Source organism: Emiliania huxleyi (assembly GCF_000372725.1).
Source record: "Emiliania huxleyi CCMP1516 unplaced genomic scaffold EMIHUscaffold_23, whole genome shotgun sequence".
Lineage (NCBI taxonomy): Eukaryota > Haptophyta > Isochrysidales > Noelaerhabdaceae > Emiliania > Emiliania huxleyi.
This window is the reverse complement of record NW_005200333.1, coordinates 689,283-700,882: the sequence shown is the minus strand read 5'-3', so window position 1 is coordinate 700,882 and position 11,600 is coordinate 689,283. Positions and strand designations below refer to the sequence as shown.

Genomic DNA, 11,600 nt, shown 5'->3' with positions numbered 1-11,600 from the left:
GGTTGTGAACAACACCTCGTGGGGGCGGCACCGCAGGCGTCCATTGAGGGGTCCAGGTGATAGCCCTGGGCGGACAATCCATACGCCTAGTTGGACTTCAGATCGCCCGATCGCGTCCCGGTGAACTGACGTCGGATTTGTGACGCCGCCGCACCGCGCCGCGGCCGGGGGCCCTCCGGAGGCCGAGGATGGCCGTGGCGGACCGAGACGAGCTCTGGGAGGTAAAGTGTCAGTGTATATATTGTAGAGGCTGACCACGTGCACAATATCTCTCACTCTAGCTAAGCCAGGGGAGGCTATTCTGGGCGTCCACACGGCTTGCACTGGTGACCCTCGCGACAAAGCGAGCGCGTCCGGCAGAGCGACTGAAGAATCGAGGACAGAGTCACAAATCCCGCTTGTTGTGCATGTTTTGAGGTCGGACAGTGCTGCTGTCTTCTCCACGCAGCAGCCGACGCCACCAGGCCTCGGTAGCTGAGCAGCAGGAGCCTCCTCGCTGCTGGCAGACCAGAGTTGCGCCTCTGTTTGCCGCCGCTAAGAGATCGTTGTTGCGGGAATCCAGGGAATCCAAAGGAATCTAGAATCTGTGGGTCCGAGATTCGATCTGGGACCTGAGCCGCTCGGGACCAGCTGCACATGACTCGGGGCCACTGCCATGTCGCAGACGACTGCTGGATCGGCCGTCGCTGCGACCAGCCGCATCAGCTCTCTCTTTCACAGAATTGGCGAAGTTCCCATATGGGAACCACAGCCTAATTACCACAAGATGTCCGAATCCGCGCACAGGCGCGAAAGCTCGGCCTCGACTGCCACCACCACCTGGTCGATCGCCTCCTCGCACGTTGGGCCCTCCCTCTCCCACGCCGCCACCTCCGCTTCGGACTGCGCCGCCCCCTTTGCCAAGTTTCTCCACTTCCTCAGCTTGTGCGCCAATGCCCTTGTGTTGGTGGTGATGATGCCGCGATGGTCACAGAGGTGGTTGATTCGCTCGCAATTATCGAGCCTGCTGCCGGCCAGAGCTGGGTCGAGCGCGTTGAGCCTCCGCATCATCCTGTTGAACTCGCGCATGACTCGCTCGCCCCTGCTGCCCGCGAGCGAGCCCTCCGCCCCTGCTGCCGCAGGGAGGGAGGGAGGCGGCGCCGCAGCCGGCCTCGCCGAACGCCTCGCGATCTCGAGCAACGCGTCGTGCGCGGCCCAGGGGAAGGAGAGGGGGCCGTGCTCGCCTGCCCGTGGATGAGTCCAAGAATGAAGGAGGGGGGGTGGCGGGGAGGTGCTTGCCTGCCCGCAGCGGTCGTTTGTGGAGGAGAGGGCCGGGAGAGGCCCACCATGCATGCCACGAGGCACACGGGGGAGACTCAGGGGGGAGGAGGGGGGGGGGGGGGTACTCGCCGTCGATCACGTTGCTGCCCGCCGGGTTGTAGGTGACGTAGTACCACGCCGACGCCACGCAGAGGCGGACGGAGGCCTTCGCGGCGTCCGAGAGCCGCTGCACGTGCATCTTGACCTCGTGAGCAGCAACGGCAGCCTCCACCTTCCAAACAGACTTCTCGGCTGTACCTCGACTGCACATCTGACTCCTCGGCGGCATCGCTGCGGCATCTCGGCGAGAGCATCTCGGCGGCATCTCCTCGCCCCCGCCTGACGGTCGAACTCTTTGCGCGCCATGCCGCGCAGCCGCGAGACGCCGAAGCGAAGCGCGCTCGCCGTGTCGCCGGCATTCCGCTTTCGGCTCGCGGCGCGGCCGTACCGCACCGCCCGGCTCGTCAGCGCCTCCGCCTCGCGCACGCCATGCTCCGCCATCAGCAGCAGCAGCTCGCGGTTGTACTCCTCCATCGCCTGCTCGCACCTCTGCGCCGTGAGGAGACGCTGCTGCCGCCCGCAGCTTCTCGCGGCTGGTCCCGTCCTTCGCCTCCTCCGCCCCCTCGGTGTACTCGGAGTACGAGAGCCAGTCCGTGCTGTACAGCAGCTTCGCGTCGCACAGAACCTGCTCGCAGCCGCGGCTGTGAAGAGACGCTGTTCACACCTCGCCGCACCGCCCGTCACACAGCGCCTGCTCGCACCGCCCCGGCGCGAACAAGTTCTGCAGCAGGTCGGTCGCGCGGTCGTACATCTCGCCGAGCACGGACGTGGACTTGTAGCTGCGGTCGGCGCGCCGCTCCATCCAGTGAGGGTACAGGGGCGCCTCGAGCGCGCGCGGCAGCGGCACAAACCGGCCGTTCTTGGCCGTGTCGACTGCAGCGGTTGCCATCTGGGCAAGCCGCAGGCAGATCGGGTCGTCCGCGCCGATCAGAGGCCGGCCTGTGGTGAGAGGAAACGCCGTGAGAGGGGGGTGCGGTGTGGGCGGGCCGCTCGTCCAGACCAGAGGGGGCGCGCACCCGCCGGGCCCCTCACCCGGGGGTGCGTCAGCGCGCGGTCAGCTCGCGCCTTGTGCGCGTTGGCGATCCGGCCCAAGTTCTGCTTGCGCTGGTACCGTATGAACCACTCGACCTTCTCCTCCGTGCTCACCTAATCAGTCATGATAGAAGAGCTGGCCCGTTAAGGACGCGCCCATCGACATCCCCCTCCCCGTGCTCACTCGCGCAGTCGCGTGCTTCAGCCTGCCCGCCTAACTGATTCACCGTAGCCAATCAAGGAATGATGATAGACTGCGCAGGCAGCGCGTGCTGCGGCCTCCCCGCCTCCTCCGCCACCTCCCTCTCCTGCCGCGCCGCCGCCTGCAGGAACGGTCCGAGACACTCAGCGATGAGAGCGCACCCCTCCCGCCCCCTCCGCCGCCGCGCCGCCGCCTCTGCCACACTCGCCGCCATCGCCGCTTCAACCTCCGCCTGCAGCCTCCGCTCCGCCGCCGCCTCCTCCTCCGCTCGCGCCAGCTCCATCTTGAGGAGGGCGTCGCCGCGCGTGTTGCCCCGGATCGCCATCGCCTCGGCCACGGTGGGCGCCGGCGGCGGGGTGGTCGGGCAATGGCGGGCGGTGTGTCCCACCTGGCCGCACCTGCTCCACGGCGAGGCGCGTGACGAGGCGCTCTTCACACCTGCCCGCACAGCTGCGCGCCGTGAGCCGCACCTGCGGCAGCCTCCCCCCCGCCCGCTCGACCACGCAGCATGAGGAGTCGAGGCCCGCTCCAGAGGCGCGCCACTCCGACCATAGCCACCTCCGCCGCCGCCGCCGCCGCCGCCGCCGCCACCGCCGCCACCGCCGCCGCCGCCGCCGCCGCCACCGCCGCCACCGCCGCCGCCGCCGCCGACTCTGCCATTGGCTCTGCTGCTGCCGCCGGCTTCGCCGCCGCCGCTGCCTCCGCCGCTGCCTCCGCCGCTGCCTCCGCCGCTGCCTCCGCCGCTGCCTCCGCCGCTGCCTCCGCCGCTGCCTCCGCCGCCTCCGCCGGCAGCAGAAGCGCGGCGGCGGGCGGAGCGAGAGCGGAAGGCGGAGGAGATGCGAGACGCGCCGAGGTCCTTCAGCACCTGTTCTCGCCGGTAGACATGCACATGTGAAGAAGCCACTGCTCCCGGCGCCGTGAAGAGGTGGCGAGGCGGCCGCAGCGCGCCTCGTCCGCGCCGTAAGACGGCGCCGGGTCTCTCTCCCGCAGGCACTGCACGATGTCCGCGTCCCAGCAGACCAAGTACTTGTCGCCGTCCAAGTCGCCGCCCGCGCTCTGGTCCGAGAGAGGCCGCTCCCCGGCCTGCGGGAGAGACGCGCGGCAGCACTGAGAGCACCGGCGTAACTAGCGGACTAATGCCTGCGGGAGAGACGCGCGCACTGCCCGGTATGCAGCAGCACGGAGGGAGATTGAACTAGCGGACTCATGCCTGCGGGAAGACGAGGACGTTGAGCAGCTCGGCCTCCATCAGCTCCGGCAATTCGACGAGATCAACGAGGCGGATATCGCCGGCGTGCAAGCACCTATTAGTGAGTGTGTGGATGAGTGAGGTCATCGATCAACGAAGCGGAGACCGGCGGCGTGCAAGCACGGGTTGCGGACGAAGAAGGCACGGCCGGTGATCACACGGGAGTAGTACTCGCTGGTGCCCGGGATGCGGTATCGCTCGCGAAGGAACATCTGGTTCTCCCGCAGCACGCCCCGCTCGTCGAGCACGCCGTGGGCGAGGCGGCTGTTCTCGACCGGCAGGTGGCACTTTGAGCGAAGCAGCTCGAGCCGGTGCAACCGGACGGCCAGCACGATCGCGCGCAAGTGCGGGTCCTCCGAAAGAGGGCCGCCTACTCCCGAGTGATCTCGCGTACCCTCGGCCGCTCAAGATGGCGCGGGCCCCGCCCGCCAGAGAGCCGCCCGGGAGCTGCAGCGCCTCCATCGCCACCGCCGCCGCGCCCCCCGGCTCGGGGCTGGAATGCTCCAGCAGCGCGGCCTCGTGCGGCGCGCGCTCTCCGTCCTCGATGGCGGTGTTTGCCGCGCGCTGCGCCTCGCGCTGGAAGAAGGTGAGCAGCGTGTGGTCGGGCACGCCTAGTCTCCGTCAAGGGGAGGAGTGATGCTCACTGCTGACATTAACTCAGGCGAGCAGGGGTGTGTGGTCGGGCGCCTCGCGTCGAAAGCAGCATGATGACCTCGCGGTTGAGGTGGCCTGTTCACAGCTAACGTCGTGACGAGGCGGCTGGTCAGAACAGCATGATGACCTCGCGGTTGAGGTGGCCTGGCAGGCAGCGAGCCACCTCGTTCACCTCGAGGGAGCACTCGTCAGACGCAAATTTGATCTGCGACGGCCGCAGCCGCAGCCTCCGCCCCTCGAGCCGCGTGTCGAGACTCACCATCCCCTTGGTCCCTCCAAACCGGATCTGCAGCGCCGAGTGCATCATCTCGCCTATTAACTAACGACTCGCTTTAATGACGGCCGATCGAGCGGATCTGCAAGCGCCGAGTGCATCATCTCGCCTATTAACTAACGACTCGCTTTAATGACGGCCGATCGAGCGGATCTGCAAGCGCCGAGCGCATCATCTCGCCAGGCGCGTCGAACATCTGGAGCGTCAAGTCGGGCGGTTAGTTGAGACTGAGCAGTTCTCAGGGCGTGGCTGCGGCCTCCGAACCAGCGCCTGGAGCACCAGGTCGCGCGAGGCAGTAGGAGTGTCTAGGAAGTGTCTAGGAAGTGTCTCGCCTGGAGCATCAGGTCGCGCGAGATCGTGCCGCAGCCGTCCGAGAAGGTGAAGGAACCTCGCCGCACCTCGGCCATCTCCTCCCACCAGCCTTGGTAGCCGGGCTCGACCTCCCCCCCTCCCGCGGGGCCGCCCCCCTCACCCCGCAACACGCGCAGTGTCGCCACCGTTGTCGAGAAGCACTGGCCGATGCGGGCGACGAGCCGAGGCGCCTCGTGCAGCCCAACAACAGCCAATCATCAACAACTTGACTGGTGGCTAGTGAGTAGTTCGCCGGAGCGCGCCTCGTGTAACCCCGACAGGTCGCCCATCGAGGTGAGAAGGCGAGGGACCTAACCTCGGGCCATCTCGGCTCATCGCGGCTCATCTCGGCCCAGCGAGGTGAGAGGGCGAGGGACCGTGAGCTGCCCCTCCTCCGCCAGCATCCAGCAGCCCCCCTCCTTGAACTGGGCACTGCTCGAGCCTATGAATCGATGACTGCTCAATTACTTGATCAGGATTGACTGGGTAGCGTGCTTGGACGGACGCTGCTCGAGCCGAGGTACTTGAAGGTGCGCCCGCCCACGACCACGCCGTGCGTCAGCACCTCGCGCACCTTCACCGCAGGTCCAGGAGTGAGGAGCCCTCCCCTCACTGGCTTCTCCAGCCAGCACCTCGCGCACCCGCTCCCGGTACGACTCGGCCTCGAGCAAGCCTACGCACGCCTTCGCACCGAGTGAGGAGCCCGTCCACTGCTTGCAGGGCACGACTCGAGCAAGCCTCGGCAGCGGCTCAGCGGCTCTAGCGACTCGTCCGCAAAGGAGCAACGCAGCAGCCGCTCCGTGCTCCCCTCCTGACGCGCGGTCGCTGAGCTGTGAAGGAGAGGAGAAGGAGGGGACGCAGCAGCCGCACCGTGCTCCCGCTCCTGCTCGGCCACCCACCGCACCGCGTGGCTCGACACCTCCCACTCCGAAGGAAGAGCGACGGTCCGTAGCGGAGTCACGACCACCCGCCGCACCTGACCGGACGGTGCGGTGTGAAGAGACGCTGCGTCACACCGCAGGGGCGTCACGACCAGTCGCCGCACCTCGCAGCGGCCCGCCTCTCCCGCCGTCTCCCCTCCCCCGCCCGCCCGCTCCCAAGCCGCCCAGCCCTCTCCACGCCCCCCGCCCCGCAGCCTCCGCCTCTCGAACCAGCCGCACCACTCGAGCAGCTCCTGCGCTGCGTCGCGGCCTCCCCCTCCCCCTCCCCGCTCGTGGTCAGAAGCGAGGCTCGCCTAATCTCGCGCACCCTCGCGTCATCTCCGCCGATCTCCCCCCCCCGCCGCGAGCCAAGCGCTCAACATCTTTGCTCGCCATGACGCGCAGCGAAGACTGCGCGACGGCGGCGTCCGTGCCTCGCAGCCTCCGCACAAGCTCGGGCGTCACCTCCGCCGCCGTCATCGCGCCGCGGCTGAGGAGCACCTGCAGTCCGAGACGCGCCGAGAAGCGCTGAGATGCGCCGAGATGCGCCGAGATGCGCCGAGATTCGCCGAAGTGTCGACCGGCTGCGGCGCACCTCGACCCCGTACCGGACAGCGAAGGGCAGGCTGGACAAGTCGCAAGCGGGGGGCGCCTCGGAGGGCGCGGACATCCCCGCGCGCGAGAGAGGGGAGAGCAGCCCTGAGGCGTCGAGAGACCTGTGGTCAGAGGAGAGTGAGTCAAGGCCGGCGGACTTTTGATCGCCGCGAGAGCAGACTCGCTCCGAGAGACCGCTTCAGCCGCCCGACCCGGTCGCCTCGCGCCTGCTCACAGCTCGGCCTGTGAGGAGACCTCTTCGCAGCTTCAGGCTGCCGACCCCCTCCCCTTGACACCGGCAGCACTACCCGCGCGCTCAAGGCGCGCGAGAGCCAGCCTGTTCACACTTGGAGCTGTGAAGAGACGCTCTTCACACCGCCGCCTCGGGCAAGGAGCCGCCCCACCGCCTCTCCCCGACGGGTCGGCACAGCTTCGCACCCAACCGCCCCTGCTCCTCCCGCCACCTCCTCCGCCTCCTCCTCCGCCTCCCCCTCCTCCTCCGCCGCCGCGCCCACCGCCTCCGCCGGCCCCTGCCTCCGCAGCCAACTCGACGGCCGGCGGCTCACTTGCGGTGAAGAGGAGCGTGGCGCGGCCAGCGCTCACGTCAACCTCCACCCCCTCCCGGGCGAGACCTATTAATATCAGTGACTAGTGACTAGTGACTAGTGACCAGTGACTAGTCCACCCCCTCCCGGGCGAGACCTCCCCCCGCGAGGTGCTGCTGCGGCGGGCTGCCCGCCGCCGCCCCTCGGCCCGCAAGACCGAGAAGCGACCGGAAGGGCCACGAGAGGCGGATGGTGCGCCCGCCTGCATACAGGAGAAAGAGCAGCCGTCACCACGACCGCCCCTCGTCGCAACGATGGCCGGACTCTCGATAGAGAGGGGGGGGTTTGAGGCCGCCCGCCCAACCAGCCCGCTCTGGGGGACGACTCAAGGGCTGCCATGTAGCGAACGGGGGCAAGTAGCGGACGGGCGCGCGCCTGTCCGCGCCAACGTCACACGCAGCAGACGCAGCGTCGGGTCGACCGCCACACACAGCCGCGTCGCCTCCGCCTGAATCGTCAACTCGTGATCAACTACATAGCGATTAGGACCGCCACACACCGCCGCCGCGTCGCCCCCGCCTCCTGCCAAGCGACCAAGAAGGACTCCTCCGGCACCCGCCGCCGGAAGCCAAGCTGGAAGGCCGCATCTGGGCTCGCGGGCGCCGCGAGCTCCGCCACAGCCCCGGCCTCTCCCCTCTCCCCCCGCTCGACTGCCCTCGCCGCCCTCGCCGCCTCTGCCTCCGCCCCCTCCCACCGCTCCTCCGCGGCACGGCCGCGGCGCACGCGCCGCATCAGCTCCGCCGCCCCGCTCTCCGCCCCCGCCTCGTCCGCCGGAGGAGCGAGCCACGCACCCGGCTGCGGCGGGCGCAGCTCCGCCGCCTCCATCTCCCGCACCTGCTCACAGTGTGAACAAGCTACGCTTTTCATTAGCGCTGGCGCAGCGCCGCCGCCTCGGCCGCCTCCCGCGCCTCGCCGTCGCTCACGTACCTGCAACGCACCCCCGCCCGCTCGCCTACCAACGGCGCATGATCACATGCGATCGACGTTGGTTCATGACTAGTGACTCTTGGCGTGCCCCGCTCGCCTCCCTGCAAGCACCACACGCCGCCGACCACGTCGGGCATACCTCCGCGGTAGGGGCTGACTGAGCGAGAGCCGCGCAGCAGCAGCACCGGCCTGCTCGTCTGCTCCCAGCTCCGCTTGATCGACCACTGCTTCTCTCCGCCCGACTTGTGGGCCGCCAAGAAGAAGGTGGGCCCCGCCGCCGCCTGCCGCCTCCACACCTGCAGCCCCGCCTCTGCGCGTGGCGCCGGCAGGTACACACCGAGCAGCTGCGCCACATCCTCCGCACCGCCAAGGGGCGGCGGCAGGCCAAGGGGCGGTGGCGAGCCAAGGGGCGGCGCGGAGCCAAGGGGCGGCGGGAAACCAGCCTCCCACTCGACCACGAAAGGTAGTACCGCGTACTGCGACGGCGGCGGCGGCGGCAGTTGCGACGGCGGCGGCAGTTGCGACGGCGGGGGCGGCAGCGCCGTACCGGATGTAGACGCGTCGCTTGCAGATGCGTCGCTCGGCGACGCGCCACTCGCGGCTACAACCGCCGTCTCCCTAGCTGGCGTGAACTTCAGCGCGAGTGAGCGCACACGCACGTCAAGGCAGCCCGCTCGGACGGCGCCATACATCTCTCTCTCCATCTGCTCGAGGGCGGGCTCAAAGCCGGCGATCGACTGCACCTCGGCGGAGAAGAAGCGCTTGAGGCTCCTCACAGTGCCCGGCAGATCGAACGACTCCTCCGTCGCCGCCTCCGCCGCCTCCGCCGCCTCCGCCGCCTCCGCCGCCTCCGCCGCCGCCTCCGCCGCCGCCGCGGCCGCCGCCGCCGCCGCTGCCGCCGCTGCCGCCGCCGCCTCCGCCGCCTCCGCCTCCGCCGCCACCCTTCTTACCTCCGCCTCCGCCTCCGCCTCCGCCACCCTCCTCGCCTCCGCCTCCTCCGCCTCCGCCGCCGCCGCCACCCGCCGCACCTCCTCTTCCTCCGCCGCCGCCTCGGCCGCCGCCGCCGCCTCCGCCACCTTCTTCGCCTCCTCCGCCTCCGCCGCCTCCACCACCGCCAGCAACGACGCCTCATCGACACCACCTGCCGCGTCCGCGTCCCTCTCTGCCGCCGCCGCCGCCTAATTGTCCAGATCGAGATATCAAGAACGAATCATTTGACTCCCACTGCTCAGCCACTGGGCGGCCGCCAGCGCCTGACTGGGCCCAGCCCCTCCGCTGTTGGCGGCGACACGTCCGCCGCCGCCGCTGCAGACTGCGCCTCGCCTCTCGGCGTCGCTTGGCGCAGAGGCCGCCTCGGAGCCGGCGCTGCTCGGCACTGCCCTCGCCTTGCCCCCCACCGGCGCCTTGCCACCGTGTCGTGCAGCCGGGAGGGCGTCGCCGCTGCCCCCTCCGACCCCCCCGGGCGGCGGAGGCGGGTCGCCGGGCTCCGCATCGCCTGGAGAATCGATCAACCAGCTGCTCAGGTTAAGTACTCAGGCGGGACCGGGTCGGGCGAGCTTCGCGTCGCCCTGCATGAGCACCCACTCCGCCGCCGCCTCGGCAGAGCGATTGGCGACGGCGAGCGCCGCGCGGCGCGAGAGAGGGAGCGGGAAGCCCATCCCGATTAGGTGCGCGACGATGGCATCGTCAGCCTCTCCGCTGCCCCGCTCTCCGCTGCCCAAACTGCCACTGCTCGCCCCGCCGGCACGCGCCTCCGCCTCCTGCTTCGACGCCTCCAGTGCCGCGAGGAACTCCTCGTCGCTGTCGCCGCCTGGCGCCGCGGCATGCCCGCTCGACGTGCCGCCGCCTCCCGGCCCGCCGCCTCTCCTGCTGCTGCTCTGCTGCTCGAGACGGGAGAGGGAGAGAGCACGCTGGAGGTCACTCTGCTCCTTGAGGTGGCGGGAGACCGTCTCGCGCTCCAGCCGGCTCTGCTCGTCCGACGCATAGGACTGCAGCCGCTCGCGTTGCGCTCGCCGCTGCTCCTCCCGGCCAAGATTGAACTCGGCTTTCGACATTCTCGCTCGCTCAGCCTGGTCGACGTCTGTCTGGTAGCACTCCCTGTTCTTGGCTTCGCGTATCTCCGCGGCTCTCCGTTTCCTCTCCGCTTCCTCCCGCCGTTTCCTCTCCGCCTCGTGCCTCTTCTTTTCGATCTCTCGCGTCGCGCTCAGCCCCGCCTGGTACTGCACCGTCCGCTCCTGCCGCTGCCTCTGCTCAAGTCGGCTCGACTCCGCCTCCCGCCTTTGCGCCTCGGCTGCGGCAGCCTCGCGCTTGGCCTCGACCGCGTAGAGCGCCTCGAGGTCTGGGTTCATATTTCGTGCGGTGTGATTGTCGTGGCAACCCAGCCCGGTCAGCGGCTCGGAAATAAAGAATAACTTCTGCGCTTAATGACTGCACCTGATCGTCCTTCCAAGATCCTGCTCGTGCAGGTGGGGACCCTGTCCCTCTCCCACCCCTCGTTTGGCGTGCCCGTTTTATTTATTTTTTTATTTATTTATCCAAGTGCTCCAAGTTCTGCGTGTTGCTGCGCAAACTTTTCTGTGCGAGGGTTCGCGCTGCGCTAGGCTCAGAGCGAGTTCGCGCTGCGCTAGGCTCACACGGCGAGCTCGCGCTGCGCTAGGCCACAACGAGCAACGTGTGTGTGTGTGTGTGGGTGGGTGGGTGGGTGTAGATATCTGAAATTCTTCCATTCACGGCACGCACAGTCACACACACACACACACACACACACACACACAGTCACACACACACACACACACACAGTCACACACACACACACACACACACACACACACACACACACACACACACCACACACACACACACACACACACACACACACACACACACACACACACACACACACACACACACACACACACACACACACACACACACACACACACACACACACACACACACACACACACACACACACACACACACACACACACACACACACACACACACACACACACACACACACACACACACACACACACTCACACACACACACACACACACACACACACACACACACACACACACACACACACACACACACACACACACACACACACACACACACACACACACACACACACACACACACACACACACACACACACACACACACACACACACACACACACACACACACACACACACACACACACACACACACACACACACACACACACACACACACACACACACACACACACACACATACACACACCACCCCAGAAAGCCTGAGGAGCTGTGCAGCGGCTAGATATGTGTCTGTGTGCTGTTGTTATGACCCCCCCGATGAGCACACCAGCGAGGGAGGGCGAGACGATCGAGGGGTCCCGTACCATGCGGAATCGACCCTATCCAGTGCTCAAGTGCTCAAGGG

The 11,600-nt window shown here is 68.0% G+C and overlaps 2 protein-coding genes across 2 annotated transcripts; both read right to left on the bottom strand.

Annotated features, from left to right (window-relative positions):
• Nucleotides 1-756: 756 nt before the first annotated feature.
• On the bottom strand, nt 757-4,803 carry EMIHUDRAFT_205162 (hypothetical protein; the record flags this gene model as incomplete). Its single annotated transcript, XM_005779564.1, has 13 exons — nt 757-1,150; nt 1,386-1,504; nt 1,753-1,846; nt 1,932-1,984; nt 2,024-2,298; nt 2,376-2,505; nt 2,576-2,605; nt 2,691-2,714; nt 3,593-3,676; nt 3,822-3,897; nt 3,966-4,195; nt 4,311-4,458; nt 4,613-4,803. 13 exons carry the CDS (start codon nt 4,801-4,803, stop codon nt 757-759), a joined length of 1,848 nt encoding a protein of 615 aa, XP_005779621.1.
• Nucleotides 4,804-9,699: 4,896 nt separating this feature from the next.
• On the bottom strand, nt 9,700-10,221 carry EMIHUDRAFT_205160 (hypothetical protein; the record flags this gene model as incomplete). Its single annotated transcript, XM_005779563.1, has 1 exon — nt 9,700-10,221. One exon carries the CDS (start codon nt 10,219-10,221, stop codon nt 9,700-9,702), a length of 522 nt encoding a protein of 173 aa, XP_005779620.1.
• Nucleotides 10,222-11,600: the final 1,379 nt, after the last annotated feature.